Source organism: Muntiacus reevesi, chromosome 13 (assembly GCF_963930625.1).
Source record: "Muntiacus reevesi chromosome 13, mMunRee1.1, whole genome shotgun sequence".
In the NCBI taxonomy this organism is placed as follows: Eukaryota; Metazoa; Chordata; class Mammalia; order Artiodactyla; family Cervidae; genus Muntiacus; species Muntiacus reevesi.
In genome coordinates this window covers 9,909,859-9,927,951 of record NC_089261.1, presented here as the reverse complement: position 1 = coordinate 9,927,951, position 18,093 = coordinate 9,909,859, and the positions used below count along the sequence as shown (strand labels likewise).

At 54.0% G+C, this 18,093-nt stretch overlaps 1 protein-coding gene across 6 annotated transcripts in view; it reads right to left on the bottom strand.

Annotated features, from left to right (window-relative positions):
- Positions 1-7,480: 7,480 nt before the first annotated feature.
- The window catches only part of UBE3B (ubiquitin protein ligase E3B), a 49,459-nt gene continuing 38,846 nt past the window's right edge, over positions 7,481-18,093 (bottom strand). For 5 of the 6 annotated variants that reach the window (XM_065903760.1, XM_065903759.1, XM_065903762.1 and 2 more), the window contains 5 exons: positions 17,590-17,648; positions 14,585-14,767; positions 13,989-14,100; positions 12,307-12,399; positions 9,402-11,453 (listed from right to left, as the gene is read on the bottom strand). In XM_065903760.1, the coding sequence (XP_065759832.1) occupies positions 11,262-11,453; positions 12,307-12,399; positions 13,989-14,100; positions 14,585-14,767; positions 17,590-17,648 (639 nt within the window). In that variant the 3' untranslated portion in view covers positions 9,402-11,261. Of the gene's footprint in view, positions 8,744-9,401; positions 11,454-12,306; positions 12,400-13,988; positions 14,101-14,584; positions 14,768-17,589; positions 17,649-18,093 lie in introns of those variants that run through there. The other variant, XR_010658801.1, reaches the window with a different exon arrangement.

Here is an 18,093-nt window from a genome sequence, read left to right as displayed (position 1 = left end):
ACCCTCCAGGAAGTGGCCCCGACCAGCGGTTGGCACCAGGTCTGGTGGACAGCAGGCGGCTCGGCTGGTGTGAACATAGCTGAGAACGGCACCGAACAGGCTAAAGGCAGTATGTGGCTGAGCGGGTGGGCACTCAGGCTGGGCTGGGGAGGGGTATGTTCTAGGAGCTCCTAGAATCCATCAAGTCACTCAATCCTTCCTGCACCCTAGCATCATCCAAGAAGTAGCAGGTTGTACATAATAAAACAACAGCCCTGCACTCCCTGCCATGGTAGACCATCCTACAAAGGAGAAGACAAGTGGTTTGAGTAGATAGCGTCCTCAAGGGCTGATCTTTGAAATAAGGCCTTTTGCCTGTAGCCAAATCCCCGCCCCACCAGCCCTTGCTGGGAAGGGCTGTGGTAGGCCAGATGGTAGCCCCAGGTTCCCAAGTCCCGACCACTCCACACCGTCCCTTCCATTGTGAACATCTCTGAGAAACAGACATTTGAAGAAACAAACACCCCTGAGAAACATGCAGATGTAGGCATGTCCTGTGCCTGACACAGCCACATGGGAGCCAGAAGTGAAAGGAAAAATGTGTTCATTCCCCGGACGCTCCTCAAAAGATCTGCCTGGGTCTGGAACCCAGTGGGAAAAGTTAACGAAACTCCACGATCAAAACACACAACTGTAAACAGAGCCCGTTTGCAGCCACTGTCAACCCTCGTAAATGATTGTTTCCATCGCATGGTAATGAGGGTTGGGGGAGAAAAGGCAGGCAGTTTTTATTTATACTTGTGATACCCTGTGAATCATAGATTTTTTTTTGCATAATTTTGATTTTTAAAAAATTACGGCATGAAAGCATTATTTCTCTTGCTCCCTGGATTTGGAGGCATTTCCATACATTTTGCACCCAAGAAAGTGCTCCACCTGCCTCCTGCTGGTCCTGGTCTAGCTCTCAGGAATGTATTTGGTGCCACGGCCGGAGGTGGTTGGATATTCCAGCGGCGAGAAGCTCATTTCCGGGTGACATCACTGAAGGGCTTGATGTGCCAGGCCCCGGGCCAGGGGCTCCATCGACATTATGTTGTTGAAATCATCCAGCAGCCCCAAGGGAGGCACCGTCTGTGTCCTCTTAGCAGTGGAGGGAACAGACTTGAGAACCAACTCGTGTTGGGGAGTCAAGGCCGGGATGTGGGCCCAGGACGTGGCCCTGTGACTCCTGGCTGGGCGCCCCTCCCCCTGCCGCCACTTGACAGTCATTTTAATCACGACCTGGGCCGCCGAGAACAATGTCAGGCGCTAATAGATTCTGCTGTCTCATTTCTCAACCTAGTTTCCCTTAACTGATATTTCATGGCTATTGTTAATGTGCATTTTTTTCACCGAGTAATTTTCACAGCCCGAACTTGTAACACATCCCAATGACAAACGTCCCTGGAACCGAATCCCCCCCGCCCGTCAGTTGCAATGTCACCTCATCTCCTCCCCACCCCGCCCTGACACCTTTCTCCGACAACCCATCCAGTTTTATGATCCCTCTGTCCCAGTTATCACTACTGAACCTTTAAGAACCCAGACGCATTTCAAGTTTAATTGAATAAAATCCTTTGTGTAATAAATTCCACATGAACGCGACATAAATCAGTTCCTGGGAGGCTTTGTGGTTCATCCCTCCCTTCAGGCTGGTCTGATCTTGCTTACAGAGGGGACCGAGGCCTCCCTTGCAGCCCAGCTGGGGTGCGGGGTTCATTTGCCTCGACCTGTCACTTTTCTTCTCTGGGAGTCCATCATGGGAGACAGTACTTGGGTGCAAACAGAAACAGGAGACGTGCTGACTGGGGACATAGCATTTGGAAGGTTATGGGGATACCCAGGAACTTTGGGGGTGATTCTGGTGTTCACCCATCCACATATTCGGAAACTTCTTCTTTTAAACATTTATTTATTTGGCTGCGCTGGGTCTCAGTTGCAGCACACAGGAGTTTTGATCCTCATGTGGCATGCGAGATCTAGTTCCCTGAGCAGGGATTGAACCTGGGTCCCCTGCACTGGGGAGCGATGAGTCTTAACCACTAGACCACCCGGGAAGTCCCCAGATTCAGAAACTTCAAATGAAGGCACCTTCTCCCTGGATAGGTGTTCACAGTCTGTGTACAACCTGAAGAGGTCTGCGGAAGCCCCAGGGAAGAACCCTTGCTCTTAGCTCTCGCTGCAGGAGCGAATCCATGCACGGGGCTGCCTGCTTCATCAGCCTCGCTGCCAGCCATGTAGAGCCCCAGAGGTGTGACAAGGAGCATGGGGGTGTGAGCAACAGTCAAACGCTCAGCACGGGCATCGGCTTCAGACAGACCTGGGTTCAAGACCAGTCTGTCACTTCCTAGCGTCACGACTCTGGGCCAGTCATTCCTTCTTCCTGGGACTTGCTTCTTCGTCTGTAAAACGGGAACGTGAAGCATATCTACCCCACAGGGCCACTGGGAGAGATAAATGAGGCAATGTTTAAACGGCTCAGGGTGCCCCTGTCACACGTTAGCTGCTATTATTACAGTTGATTGTTAGTATTTGAATTCAAGTTCCGGTTCTGCCACTTCCAAGCTGAGGCACCTTGAGAAAACCCTGCAACCTACTTCTCTACTCTGAGCCTCCATCTCCTACTTTCTTTTTCTTTTTTTTTCCTACTTTCATCTTTGGGAATAATAATACCAGCTTCCAAGGGTTCAGGAAATATGCCCACGGGCCTGCATGGGTGTGGCACATGACTGCAGCTCAAAAAAAAAAAAAAAAAATGTAGCTATTGTCGAATCAAGTTTTCATCCTTTTTCAAAGCACTTCTAATAGCTCAGGCCCGGGTGATGCCCAGAGGACCACTGACAGCATCTCTGGTTTGCTTAGCTGTCCTGAGCCTGCGGGAGACAGGGCCCCCCTCGCGGGGCTGGGTCTGCCAGGGGACGTGGCCCCAGGAGCACCAGGGCCAAAGCGGAAAGGAAGGTGACCTGGTCACAGGTCAGGGAGAGCTTTAAGGGGTCACCACCCATGCACTCCCTGTGGGCAGTAGCAGAGCTGGACAAGAAGGCTGGTCTTCAGATTCCCGCAAGAGTTTCCTCTTGGGACAGAGAGAGTGATAACTTGGGCAGAGGAGGAGGAGAAGTTGTTGAGTCGTGTCTGACTCTTAGGACCCCATGGACTGTAGCCCGCCAGGCTCTTCTGTCCAGGGGATTTCCCAGGTGAGAATACTGGAGTGGATTGCCATTTCCTCCTCCAGGGGATCTTCCCGATCCAGGGATCAAACCTGTGTCTCCTGCCTAGACAGGCAGCTTCTTTACCACTGAGCCACCAGGAAAGCCCTGAGGAGGAGAAGAGGAGACCATAAACCCAGGAGGACCCCGCTTCAAGCGATCTCTCCGAGGAAGGGTGAGACACAGGCCAGCTCAGGGTACACCAGGGCAAAGGCAGCCTGGGGAAGAGATTGAATAAATGGCAGAAAGGTGTCCAGTCCACTCAGGACTGGGGTGGGGGGCTCCTCCCCCCAGCAGATGCTCCCAAGGCAGGGACCCTCCGGCCCTTGACTCTGGCCATCTGTGGTGCCCACACCCCTCCCCGGCGAGCAGGTGCCTTTATTTACGATCACCTTGGAAGGGTCGAGCAGACATATGTTGCTGAGGGTCGTTTATTCTTGTTTATAAAATTTATGGCTTTACCTCGATTACACACTGTCAAAACGGGAAGGATTGGCCCCAAAGTCTCTTACCGCATGACTGCCTCAGACGTGCGTACATCTGTTAACTCCGTAGGAGCTGTAGAGGGAAATAAGGCTGCCGATAACTCAGAAGCTCGCTGTCCCGTCAAGAGGTGGGGGCTGCGGGCCTTGAGAAGAGGTATCCAGGCGCCCACGTGGAAGGGGAGCAGGATTGGGGTCTGCTGGTGGCCGCGCCGGGTGGCATCGGGACCCTGGCCCTGCCTGGTGACTGGATGCCCTGGGTGACTGGGTGGAGGGGATTGGGAGAAGAGGAACTGGAGTCCTGGGGTCTTCGGGGGTCTGGCTGCAGGACCGGCAGCTGGAGAGAGTTCCGAGCCTGTGGCTCTCCACCTGCAGACGTCAGCGGGGAGTGAGAAACGCTGACTCGGCGCTGTTGGGGGGTGGCATCAGGTTCGACCTCTCAGAAGGGCGCTCTGGCAACGCCTATCCGAGTCGTGGAAATGCGTGTCCTTCTGGCCCCACAACTCCACGTCTGAGAATTTCTCCGAAGGAAAGAGATTCATCAGTGGAATCACAGGGTGGTTGCTGGTGATGGTTTTCAGTGCTTGCTGCTCATTAAAGAGAAAAATTGGAAACAAATGCCCAACAATAGGGAGCTTATTATTCAAGAAGGGATATTTAACAGTAAAGGACTGTAAGAAATATCATAAGCTACTGAAAAGGATGGTACCTATACTTTTATTACTATGGAAAAGTGTTCACAATCTATTAAGTGAAAAAAAACCTGTTATAAAATGAGAGGAATAGAATGATCGAAATCCTGTAAGAAAGATATATAAGTGTAAATACACTAGAGTATAAAAAAAAAGCAAGGATCTGTTCCATATGTTGATAATGTGTGTGTGTGTGTGTGTGAGTCACTCAGTCATGTCTGACTCTTTGTAACCCCGTGGACTGTAGCTCACCAGGCTCCTCTGTCCTTGGAATTCTTCATGAAAGAATACTCGAGTGGGTTGCCATCCCCTTCTCCAGGAGATCTTCCCAACCCAGGAATGCAACCTGGGTCTCCTGCATTGCAGGCAAATTCTTTATGGTCTGAGCCACCAGGGAAGCCCTACGTTAATAACACTTACCTCTAAATCACAGAATTATTGGGTGGTTTTAGCTTTCATTTTTGTATGAATTTTCTAATTTTTTTTTTATGATGAATTTGGGTTAGATTTGACAGAGGCTTACTTGTGTGACAAACACAATTTAAAAAATGTAAGGAAACTGACAACTGCTTTCCTTGCCTATAAGGAAGTCATTTACCTCCCTCGGATGTTTAGAGCCAAGAGCACAGCCCCAGGGGAGGGCAGCCACCAGTAGCCAAAGCCACAGGGCCTCTCCAAAGACTAGAAGCCCAGAGACCGTGCTCTGAGTTTGTTCTGTTGGAGACAGCTGGCTGTCTGGAGAGCAGCCGCCCCCCATGCAGCCTGTGTGTGGACACTTGGCTTCCATTCTAGGACGACAGCAGAGGGAAGAGAAATGATCACAGCCCTGCTGAAGGGCCCCCTGGTGGGGCATCACGCCAGCTTTTCACAGGACGCTGCATCCTTCTTTCTCCTCTGCTGCTTGCTGCATCTTTGACTTGTACAGAATTTGAGAGGAGACAGCAGACTTCCACATTTAATCATCTTGTGTGCATTTTCATCCTGTGTTATCACCTTGCGTTCACCTGGACAAGCTGGCGCCCTGACCCGTAGAGGAATGACTCCTAGGTGCTGCAGTCAGCAAGTGGAAAAACCAGCACTCCACCTCAGGCCTTTCAGGGCAGAATCCAGCTTCCTTTTTTCAACTCTGTTCTGCTGAGACAGGGCTTATCCCAGAGATGGCAAGAAACAAAGCCAATTCCGACTGATCGGCAGTGGATGCCTGAGGGGCTGCGGGAAGAAGGAACCTGAAGCTGGATCCAGATTCCGCAGGAACGAGTTTGGTAATCCATTAGTAATGTCTGCCATGACTTGCTACGAAGGTAATGGAATAAATCGTGTGTGTTTGACATTTCTGAATCTTGGGCCAAAGCCCTCACAGATTTCCAAAGTGTGGGGACCTCAGAGGTAGGTATGGATCTTCAGGCTGCCTTAGGGTTCTCCCAACCTTATGGGCTCCCAAGAAAGCAAACGGGCAGGAAAGGGATTTCTCAGGGCTTTGAGACAACACATCAAGGGTCATAGAATCTCCGAGAACGAAATCCTTATAAATCTGACTGATTAGTCAGCCCTGACGAGCGCACCACTGTAATTTAGAATCTGTAATTACATTTCACATTAAAACATGCAAAGTTAAGATTAAAGCTGGTGAGAAATGGCTTGACGCCTCCCGCCCCAGCCCACCTCCAACCTCCTGCCTCCATCACCCAGCAGGCAGGTCTCCTGGGGGCAGAGGCTGTGGTTCTACAAGCTGCTTCCTTGGGCTGAGGCAAAAGCTTTGTTCAGGGGGGCACTTTTGGGTTTCTGATTTACAGTGCCCTCCAGCCAAAGACCACTAAGATTGCACCCATAGTTGGGCATATTGTCTTGTTGCAGAGAGTGAGCACGTGATGCAGGGAGCGGGTATCAGAAAGAACTTAGAGGACTCGGGCTCTTGTTGGGTGCTTTGGGGAGGGGTCAAGGAAGCAGAGGTAGTTCTGTGATTGGATGTCTCACTAAACCCCTACCAGGAGGGAAGAGTGATGAGGCTAACGCTGTAACAGAGACGCTGGAGGGTCAGGCAGGCACAGCCCCCAACCTGTGTGAGGTCTCCTCGGATTAGACACGCCTCTCCCACAACCCCATCGTGAGCGCTGCAGGGCAGGGTGGTGTCCACGTTCTTCCACCAGAACCACCAGTGCCCAGCCCAGCCTGGAGCCTAGTAGGTCCTGGGTATCTATTAATATTTGCTGGATGAATGGACTTGGCCTGAACTCCCTGGCAGTCTGGCTTCCCCGGGCCAGCTCCTGGGCTGGGACACCTGCCAGCTTGCCAGGCCCATCTGGCACCCTCTGTAATGGGGACCACACCACCCAGGCCGCAGGGCCGACTTCACGTGGCCCTGCACTGCCCCACGTGGGTGGCGCCCCCTTTCCCTGGGTGGGCCACGGGCAGGGCAGGATGTCAGTGGGGCCAGGCCCAGGGGGAGGGGAAAGGACCATGGAGGCCAAAACGTCCCTGTGCCCCCCGACTTGTCTCTTTCTGCCTCCTTCAGGCTCCCCTGCCTGCCGCTGGAGGTCCCTCTCCTGAAGCTCCCCCCGGGCTGTTTGCACCCCATGACTTCTAGCCCCCTTGGATTTCCCACCCCCAGCATCCCCCACTGCACGGGGCATCTGGCACGGACACTTCCCTGTGGCTGCAGGGCCCGTGGAGGGGGAAGGGGGACCTCCCTGGCCACGCAGACGCAGGGTTAAACCCCACTTCCCGTGCTTTTGAGCTGTGTGGCCTCAGGCAAGTGAATCCACCTCTCTGAACCTCTGTCCTCCTCATCTGCAGAACCGAGGAGTGACCCGCCCAGGGCCCAGGGTCCTTGGGTGGATGCAACGTGACTGCTTGTGCAGAGGGCTGAGCGCAGAGCTGGGCTTGGGCGAAGGCAGCTACCACCATCACCATTCATGGCACGACGCCCCCACTCCTGTCCCTGCTGACATATGTGTTCCAACCTCCCCCCACCACCTCCACCCCTCTGGTCTGGCTGCTTCCTCTGCCCCAGATGCCTCCCTTCCCGTCTCCAGGAAAAAAGAGGAAACCCTCTTTCCAAGTGAAAATGAAAAAACGCCTTCTTTATTGGCCCTTCCCTGCTTAAACTGCTCTTTTTGACCCGTGCACTATTTGCTACCACGAAGATGCGCTTTAAGGAGTCCTCATTCCGTCCAGTTCTTGGAGAAGGAACCAGAGGTTCATGGAGGTGGTCAAATCGGTCGCATCCAGTGGGCAGCTGGGCTGGGCCTAGCATCCGTCCTGTGAGCCCACAGCCTGTTTCCCGTTTGTGAGATTCTCAGAACAGAAACAACTATTACTGGGGCGATTTTACTGATGAGGCAAGAAGGTTCACGGAGTTAGAAACTTACCTGGGGTCACTCAGCTGATCTGTGCCCGTTTTTGATGCCAAGGTCAGGGTCCAGCTGATGGCTGGGCCGTGGAAGACGGCACCCTGACCCTTGCTCCTCAGCGTGGTCTGTGGTGCGGTGCCCCAGCCAGACCTGGGGAAGTAGGACCTCCCCCGGGGACTCAATGTGCAGGTGAGTGTCCGTGACACTCGGATTTGGCTCCTCTGCAGGGTCCTCCGGGGCCCATCTTCAGCAGGACTGCTTCTACTGTCACGGAGCGGATGCCAGCCATTTGGTTTCTTGGTGGAAGGTCTGTAATCCCCCAGACTCACCCCAGTCCCCCCAAATTCCCAAGGGTTGAGATAAGCACGAAGGCAATGTGGCTCTGAGTCCCGGGTTGGGGAGATGCCTGGCCTGAGTGCACAGAAGCTTGGTCGGGGCTTGGCAGAGAAGGAGCTGTGACTCTGGGGCCGAGCCTGGAACCCAGCAGGAGATCCTCGGGGGTCCTGCTGACATCAACAGGAAACAGCTCTGGAGAGGACGCACTTCTCATTCTCCTTCCCAGTGAAGGGTGCCTTGCTTCTTATTCAATGGAAGCCCAGAGAAGCAAAGGGCCTTGCCCCCCAGCCTCGCAGCAGAGCTGGACACGAACCCAGGTCCAGATGCTCTGAAGGCCGATGTCTCTCCAGCGCCCTGTTAGAGCTGCACTCAGCTGGACTCGGGAGTCAGCTGTGACCTGTTAAGAGCATGTTTGCAACAAATGTCAACCATCATGAGGGTTATAATGAGGAGGCTGCTTCATTCCGACTCCACGCTCTGAAGGCTGGAGAGAACCACGGTTCCTGTCTGGGTCTCAGAGCAGTCCCTTCTCAGAGTTACTCTCGGAGTCCTCTCGGGAGGCCTGGTGGCCCAGCTGTCAGGCTTTTAAGACCTCTCCTGATGCTCAGATGCTCAGGTGCTCCCAGCCCAAGGGAGGCAGCGACAATTCCCGGGAGGAGCTGGAAAGACAGGCAGGGTTGAGATGGGTTTTCTGCTAAGTGTAAACCAGGGCTTGTGTGACAGGATGAGACAGGGCTGGTGTGTCCTGCAACTGCAACTTTCAGTAAGGGAGGAAAGCTGAACACACCCAGAGGAGCTGGAAAATCTCAGTTTGAGCATTTTCAAATTATGCAGATTCTTTTCAACAGACAGCTGTCACCGTATTATGTTACTGGGCAAGACGCGTGACCCAGGGTGGGGATGCTGCTGGAGAGTGTGAGAAGGATGGGGTGGGGGTGGGGGACATGCAGGGCGCCTGAGGGACTTGAACTTTATCTGAAAGGTGACTCGCTTTGTATAGCAAACCTTCCACCAGCGCTGACCCTGGGGAGGCAGTGGCCTTGGCTGTCTGCCGTCTCGTCCTGAGTCCTCTTCCCACCCCAGGAGTCTTGAGCTCTTTAAGCCCCAGATGCCCCATCACCAGCTGTCCAGGTGCTCAGCTGAAAGCGCACCTTCCTGACATGAGAAACAGAACAGAGGGACTTCCCCAGTGATCCAGTGGTTTCAGACTCATGAGCTTCCATTGCAGGGGGTGCAGGTTTAATCCCTGGTCAGGCAACTAAGATCACATATGCCACCAGGCACGGACCAAGGGAAAAAAAAGCAGAACACAGCCACTGTGTGCTGAAATACAAATTTAATAAAGTCTTTGATCATGTTTTAATCCATAAGTTATCTACGAAAACAACCCCATTTTTTAGAGCCATCAAGAGCCATCATGGTGTCTCTGAACACCAGCTAGAAAAGTACAGATTCAGGGCTTCATTAGTGCAATACTGCCAGCCGGAAATTAAATGAAATTACAAACTACCCCTCTTCATCAAAAGGGCGAAGCTGACGTTGATGCATAGAAACCACTTTCTGTGATCCCACCCTGGCCGACTCCTAGGGAACACACATCAAACCTCTTCACGTAGGCTGACAGTCCTTCAGCCACCAGCATAAATGTACCCACCTGCCCAGAGCACAACACAGATATGTGGAAGAGATTTTCAAAGGAACTGAGTGTTTAGACAGTGGCAAGTCCACAGAATCTGAGGTTACTAACATATCTTAAATAATAAATTCCTGTCTGTCCTTAGATTCCTTGCTGTCAGGGTAAAACACACGCTGTTTTTTAAAAGCCTGGGCCTCTAACAAGGCCAGCCTGGGCCTGGGCAGGACGCCGCTACCCAGCTGAGACCCACTGCCAGAGGCCACGGAGATAGGTCCTGCCTGCTTTGCCGCCAACATGAAGGTTCTTTCTGGAAGGGTTTTTTTTTCTCTGCTTGGAGGAGAGTTATGTGGCACGCCCTCCACTGGCTCCGCAGGGCCAAGGGACCGGGCGCTCCTGACCTCTCATCTGGCTTCAGTCTGGGTGGCCGGGACACGCGGTGAGGTGGGCGAGGGTGCATGGCTGTCCAGACAGACACTAACATGGCTTCTGCCTCGATTCCCTGGATCTGGAGCAAAGTTCTCGTGACAAAGGTGAAGGTGACGGCAGATGAGTGCAATGGGTTGGAGAAGAAAACGAAGCGAAACACCAAACACCAACCTGGAGTGCCCTCACGATTCCTCAGCCTCGTGAGCCCCCGTCAGCGTCAAGGGCTCCCGGGCTCCTGGTGCTGAGGAAGGACGGGGAACAAGACCCACGTTTTGAGGACTTCTACCATCTACGGAGTGAAGCCACCGCCAGACGGGCCAGGGACCTTCAGCTGGTGTTTGTCCCTCAATGGACCATAAGGGTGGCCAACAAACAGCCAGCGCCCGCTGGAAGCAGCTGCTCTTAAGGGCCGACGGGTTTTCTCTCCCAAGCTCAGGATGCCGACCTGAGTGCCCAAGACGGGAGCGGGCCGCTGAGGACTCGGGAGCCCCCGAGGGGACAGTGGGCCGGGGACTGCCGCCGCGGGAACATGGGGCTCCCAGGTGGGAACAGCACCCCGAGCCTCCGGTGCCCCACGGTCTCCCCGGCCGGTGCTTCTGCTGCGCTGGGAGCCGGCGGGCCTGGCTGGCTGCAGAGAGGCCGCTGCAGAAGGGCTGGAGGTTGGGACTGCCGGGTGCAGAGAGGCTGGCGAGGCCTTACCTGAGTAGAGAGTTTTCAGAAACGGAAGGGAAGCATCTCCCGCCTGGTCGGCTTGGTGGGTTCAGGCCCATGCCCTGAAAACCACTCTGGAGCCTGGGGGTTCCTGGGACTTGTTCATGCACGGCTCGCTCAGGAAGTTAAGGACCAGAAACACTCACGAAAAGACCAGACTATCAAAATGAGAAGCCCGGCTGCGGTCACAGGCCCGGGCGTGAGGCCCCTGGAAAGCAGGAAAGAGGGACCGATGATGGCCGAATCTGGAGGTTTATTTCCAACACCCGCTTCCTGTTAATGTCACCTGGAGAGCGCTGGGTCGTGTCCTCACGTGAATCCAAGTTCTTGAGGCCACAGGGGCGTCTCATGGCTATAGAGAAGGGCCGAGGCTGCCTGGGAGCCTCGAGTCGGCAGGGCGGGGGCTAGGAGAGCTCAAAGCCCGTGTTCATGCTGATGGCGTAGCGTAGCTTCTCCCGCAGGACACTCTTCTTGCTGTAGTTGGGCAGCTTGAGCAGGTTGAAGCAGGTGGAGGAGGTGGGCAGGCGGCCGCCTGGCTCCCGCTTGCGGATGGTGAAGAAGCCCCGGAGGACGCTGCCCAAGGTGTCCCCTGTGTCCTGCAAGCATAGCCCACAGCCCTGGGTTGGAGCGGGGGCCACCCTGGGAGAGGGTCGGGCTGGTCCCCCCGAGGAGGACACCTGGAGAGATGGGTGCTCAGGAAGCAAGCCTGATTCCTTAGGTCCCCCATAGAGGGGACTGCATGAAGCAGCTCTGGGAAACAGGGCCTTCTGGTCACCCGCTAACTATCAGTGAACCAATTCTCAAAGAGCCGGAGCACTCACTGTCCACATGTTTTGGTAACAAAACATTTCTGAATGCAGCCTAGCATTTCCTCCCTGATCTTGCCAGCGCAGACTGTAACTCAGGGCAGCCTTCCTTCAGTAAGGGGATGAGAGTTGTCTGGTATTACCTAAGAGGAGGGCGCAGCGTGCAGACAGCGCATCTTGGAGAGCAGCAACCACTCAGAGACCCCTGGGTTTTCACGGAGGTGAGAAACGTCTAACAACAGCCACCACCCGAGCACCCACTATGGGTCAGGTGGCGGCACACGGAACGCAGTTACCCCAAGGGCGTCCACTCTCCCTCTGCAGAGGAGGAAGGCGGCTGCTGGCCTAGGTGTGCAGAGCCGGCAGGTAAAGGAGCTGGACTGAGGCCTGCACTTGTCCCATTCCTGAGCCCACATCCCAACCCTTCTCTCTGCAGTTCAGACCTGGAACCCAGGCGGCACGACTACGGGAAACACCCCGCAGGTATTCCTTCCTGAGGGAGTCATGAGAAAGGGACCGCCTGGGGCACCGAGGCACCGAGCAGCCCGCCCTGTAGACACAACCTGGTGAGTGCCCTGCCTGGTCAGTGGGCCCCAGCAGACGACCCCCGGGAGGGGTTGGCCCTACCCCCGCGATGGTATACCTGATCATCCGACACTTCGACACAGCGGATGGAGAAAGGAGGCTTGAGGTAGGCGAATCCCAGGAGTGGGGGCCGGGAACAGCTGGTCACAAACTGCAACAGAAGGCGGGGCCGGCGGTCAGAGTGGGGAGACGCTGTCCTTGGGGGAGAGACCACGCAACAGCACCAGAGAGGGGGAGGGAGGAGGCAGGGGGCCCGCTGAGCGCGGCAGGCGAGGCTGAGCTGAGGGCTGAGGCTCCGAAACACGCGTCACACCACCAACAGCTCGCCCGCTCGGCACCTGCCTGCCCAGGTGGCAGCTCAGGCACCCCGGCACGAGGCCTGCTGATGGCAGGGCTGTCCCCGTGAGCATGGCCCCTGGCCGGCTCTCAGTAGGCTGACCAACACCTGGCCTCGGGCGCCAGTGAGGCTGAGGGTGGACCAAGGTACTGGACACCCCCAGTGGGGGCTGTGGGCCCAGCCTCGCAGCCCCTGCTGCCGCCCTGGAATTCCTGGCATCTTTCAGATGGCAGTTCCTGAGTCATTTCCCTAAATGACTAGTCCTACCTGGACACAGGCATCGACCCGCCCAGAAATCCAACGGCTACCCCTGCCCAGGGAAGTGCTAAGAATCCCTTTGCTTGCTTTAGTTCAACGTTAGTGCAACACTCCCTTCTTGAGGGGCTCAAGGGACCTGCTACTGATAGAGCTGCGCTGGGTATCAAAACTCCAAGGCAAGATGAGTGCTTGGGAAGATAGAGGCTTCCATTTAAACAATGTTATAAATGGTGGTGAGAGTCCTGAGACTGTTCAAAAAGTTTGTGTGTTGTGCTTCAAAAACCGTTTTTACAAAAACTATTTACAAGATATATTACTAGCCTAATATCCTGTGTTTTCCACCAGAAGGACTGTAACAACAGACCTAGTTTAGAAGCATTTCCACCCTGAGCTGAGTCCACTGTGGACCCGACCCCATCTAACCAGGTCTCGGGCACTGTGTGACTCCATCTGTCTGAAGGATGTGGAGACAGATGTAGGAAGAGTCTGTGCCCCTCCCAGTTCGGGCTGCCCAGGCCCGCTGCCCGAAGCCAGCCAGGGCTGGTCCAGGGAGGGAGGCGCGGTCAGCCTCCTGGGATGGGAGGAGGATCGGAGGGCAGGGGCAGCTGCGGGGCTCTGCCATCGTTGCATCTAAAGAAGGCATGTCCTCTCCTGTACGACAGTTCTGGGGCCGCCCCCCAACCCCTCCTCAACTGCCTGCAGCCACAGAAAAGGGCAAGCCCAGGAAGAGGAACTGCAGGTATGGGGACAGGCCACCCAGAGACACAAAATCGCCCGCCATGAGGGGCGTGAGTGCGTGCTTAGGAGAGATCTGCTTTCTTCTTTTCTAGGAGAGGGGGGCAAGCTGTGCTGTATGTTGGCAGAGACTGTTTGATGCTTACAAGAGGCCCTGTTAGAAAAACTGATTCTCTTTTTTTCAATAGGCATGATTTTTTTTAAATTTTTATTTACTTGGCTGCAGCAGATCTTAGTTGTGGCATGTGGGATCTAGTTCCCTGACCAGGGGTCAAACCCAGGCCCCCTGCATTGGGAGGACAGGGTCTTAGCCACTGGATCATGAGGGAAGTCCCTGGAAAAACTGATTCTCCTGAAAATTAGCTTCTGGAATGATGGCCCCCTGAACGCAGAGGTAACGTATAAACTACCTTCAGAAACATGGCTCTTTCGTCAGGCGTGAAGTCAGAGGCCAGGATGTCCCAGAGCCAGACGATGACCCTGTGGCTCCCATGGAAACCTCCGTAGTACACCGTGTGCTTCCTGAAACAAGGCAGACAAGGCTCAGCCACACACGCTGCCGGGCGCGCGCAGACACAGGCAGGCATGGAATTCAGACAAGCGGCACAGTGAGCTCTGCCCAGCCTGGGTGACGACCAGTTGCTCTTATGTCAGAAGTTCATGCCTTAATAACCCCTGGTTTCGAAAGCCCAATGGGCAGTGTTGCGTGGCAGGCCCTGGTCCTCCTCAGCAGAAGCTGACAGGAGACCCTGAATCACTGTCTCCCAGGACTTCGGAGAGTCCTCCCACCCCAGCCTCAGACTCTGCTTCCGCTTTTCAGTCTCCAGGGAGACAAGGGTTTTGAGCTTTTCTTCCAAAGCAGTTCACAAGGCAGGCGTGATCAGGGAGGAGGAGTCCCTCTGGAGGCAGGACCCTGAGAACCCTCCAAAAGGAGCCCAGTGAAAGAGCAGTGTGCTTTCTGGGAGACCTAAGAATCTTACCCTTGCCCCCCACACTCGCTCCTTACTTCAGATCTTCCAGATCAATCTCGGCGTTGTCCCCAGAGATGAGTCGCTGCAGCTCAGGGGTCGAGAACATCCGGATCCACTCAGGCTTGATGATGGAACGGAAGCCACTAATGAGGGCAGCTGTCTGGTTCTTGATTTGCGTGTGCATTCGAAAGTGGGCCATCAGATGGATGTAGCTAATTCTGTCACCACCAAGGGAAAACAACGGGAATTAACGGGGCAGGGCGGGTGGGTGCCGATGGGCTGGAAGATGAATCCGGTTGGATCTGAGGTGTCTTATACAAACACAAGGAGCGCCAGGACATTTCACCAGAACTACGGCGACGAGGATGACAGCTCTCCTGGACGGCCCACGGCCGGCCACTGGGACTGCCTCAGTGTCAAGGGCATCACCTCGTGCACGCCTCCCCAAAGCCAGTGGGTGAGACAAGGGGGTACCACTCCACTGTCAAGAATCACAGTGAGACATGCTCCAGCTAAGGAGAGGGCCCTTCTCAGTACAAAGGGACTTTTATTTCATTTCATCCTCTTGGACATGCACCATTTAAGATACCATTCAGTTCTCCAGAGAAAAACTGTTTTAGGCTGAAACTTTAGGGGACATCCCTGGTGGTCTAGCGGCTAAGACTCCAAGCTCCCAGTGCAGGGGACCGGGATTCGATCCCTGGTCAGGGAACTAGATTCCATATCTGCAACTAAAGATCCCGCATGCCACAACTAAGACCCAGTGGAGCCAAATAAATAAGAAAAGAAAAGAAACTTCGGTCAAAATCTTCCTAGATTGGACAAAGAGTCCAGGCCATGGGAAGGCAGGGCTGTGGAAAGTTTTAACCACATGCAGCTGGCTGATGATTAAGCTCAGGGAGGAAGTCGGAGCACCAAAAAGGGTTCTAAATGGCTGGCCTCCTGGGTCTGCTTTTAGCTCAGGTGCAGCTCACAACACAACGCGATGCCTCGGGCCAGGGGAGAGCCGCTCCTACAGGCTTGCCAGCATGGCCGATTTCTCAGCAAACCATTTACTCAGAGACGGAAGAACGTGAGCCCAGCCCGGGTGCAACTCTCAAAATTCCAAATCCGTACAGTCCAAATAAATCTGTTTACCCCATGATGCTCAGATTTGAGGTACTGACCTTGAAAATGTCCCTGTTTTAAAAAAGCTTGCAGGGGCTTCCCTGGTGGCTCAGTGGCAAAGAATCCACCGGCCAGTGTAGGAGACACGGGTTCGATCCCTGATCTGGGAGGACTCCATGCGCCTCGGGGCCACTAAGCCCGAGCCACAGCTGCTGAGCCCGTGCCCCGCCACGACTGGAGCCAGTGTGCCTAGAGCCTGTGCTCCACGAGGGAAGCCACCGCAGTGAGAAGTCCGTACGCTGCGGCTGCAGAGAGGCCCCACGCGATGCGACTAGAGAAAAGCCTGCACAGCAACCCAGATAATAAACATTACGGAAAAAAGCTTCCAGGGGCAAGCCTGCCCATGATACACTTAAATAGGACTTCTTCTATCATTGCAACTCCTTTCATGGGCTCGCTGAAGCTGGTGATTGACAGTTTTCCGTTTTACCAAAAGAGAGTGAGGGAGCCTGTGGGACTTCCCTGGCCAACACCCAGGAAGTGCAAGATCAGGCCTCACCCCGCAGAAGTGGGTCCTGGTGATGCCAGGCCTTTTAAAGAGCCTGCAGAATGGAATGCCCTTGCCCTCATAAAACCTACTGAGGTTTTATGCTAAGAACAGGGAAAAGTTTGTGACACGACTTTCCACGTAGGTTTCCAGGCAGGACAGGAACCTCGCTCCGACTGCATCAACACACCTCCATTGGCTGCTGGACACACAGCTCCAACCATCACCCCCGTGCCACCCCTGGCAAAACAGGGACCCCCTGACGGGGGATACCTCTGATGAAGGTGGGGTCACTGCTCTCGTTTATTAAGGCCCTCTGTGGCACCAGATATCCTGGAAGATACTTTGCGGGTGCTCTCACATGAAGCCCTCTGAAGGGATGGTTGCAGGCACGTGGTAGGCAGGCTCAGGACCCATCTTGCTCTCTGACACCCCCAGGTAGCTTCCTCCCAACCTGTGGTCCCTGATCTTTCTCAGCTGTCGTCACACAAAGGCTCTGAGGCCAAGAGCCAAAACTGCATGATAAGAATCAATCAATCGTGATGATAATTTGGTCCGCTGTACTGACAGTCTAAATAAAAGCTACCTGAACGCAGGGACTGACCGATCTGACCCAAGAGGGACGTGATGCTGGGGACAGCGGCTGTGACGTGCATCTGATCCTTGTGACTCAGCAGGCAGGGCTAAGCTCTCACCCGCCACCGAAGTCAGTGAAACTCAGATGAGCAGTTCAGATGCTCAGCTGAGCCTGCTGACAGGAGACTGACAGACAGAAGGGCCAATACTCTCTGTGCCGGGTCCTACGATCAATTAGGCAAGAACAGGGCTGGGTGCAGACATGCCTGGAGGGGCTCTGATCTTAGGGACCACTGACGATAGACTCATAAAAGGTTGCTTTCTGGGACAAGGTTGTCTGGCCTCAGGGTCTCCCCATGACTGCGGACCTGTCTGCTGCATCTGAGTTCATCACTGCTGTCTTTTCAAGAACAGCATTTTATACCACAGCCACACACCTTCGTTCCAAAATGATCTGCTCCTTCGAGGAGTCTTTCCGCCTCTGTGCCCTCTGGGTTCAGGACTGTACACCCAAACGGCTCAGAACCCATCTGTCTGCATCTACAGCCGTCATTAAATTCCTAGGAACACCGCTGCCTGGGTGCCTCTGACCTTAGAAGTGCTACTGCAAAAAAATAAATTGTCAATTCTTATTCTGCAAATCGAATTTAATACGACTTCGGCCTATGAACTGTAACCAGTAAATTCCATTATGATATTTATGGCCTCTTTCTACTTCAATCTATCTTAATAAATTATCAAAGTAAGCCTGGAGAGCCAGAATGAAGTCTTTTCAAGTGGTGACCTTAAAAATCTAATTGCCATACTCACTTATTTTCATTTGTAACAGGAATGGTCTTCCCTCCAGGAACCAGTTCATGGCAAACAAGCTGGAGGAAAGGAAGGGGAGCAATTACTCAAGAGATTTCTAATGAGGAAATAAAGCTTCCCGAAGACGAAAGGCGCGACGCTGACATCCATAATAATCACAGGAGGAAGATGAGTCGTGTGTGGGAACAATCATTTCCACAGAAAGTCAGGGCTTAAATATCAACAAGCAGGCCCTGCCATTTCAATAGGAAGGTTTCTTCTCATCTCATCCTCATTCACATGTGTGTATTAAGGCTGCGGGGTGTCGTGGAGGGGAACGTGTTAGTGAAGAGCACAGGAAGACGGGTAAATAAACAGTGGCATGCTGACCATGCCCTGGAATACAGCGGCACTGTCAGAAAATATGATGAAGACATGACCCTGGTCCCAACAAGGACTCATTTGACAAGTGGCATGTGTTGAGCTAATCAAAGTGTGCTCAGGGAGACGCAGTGACCCTGCTAC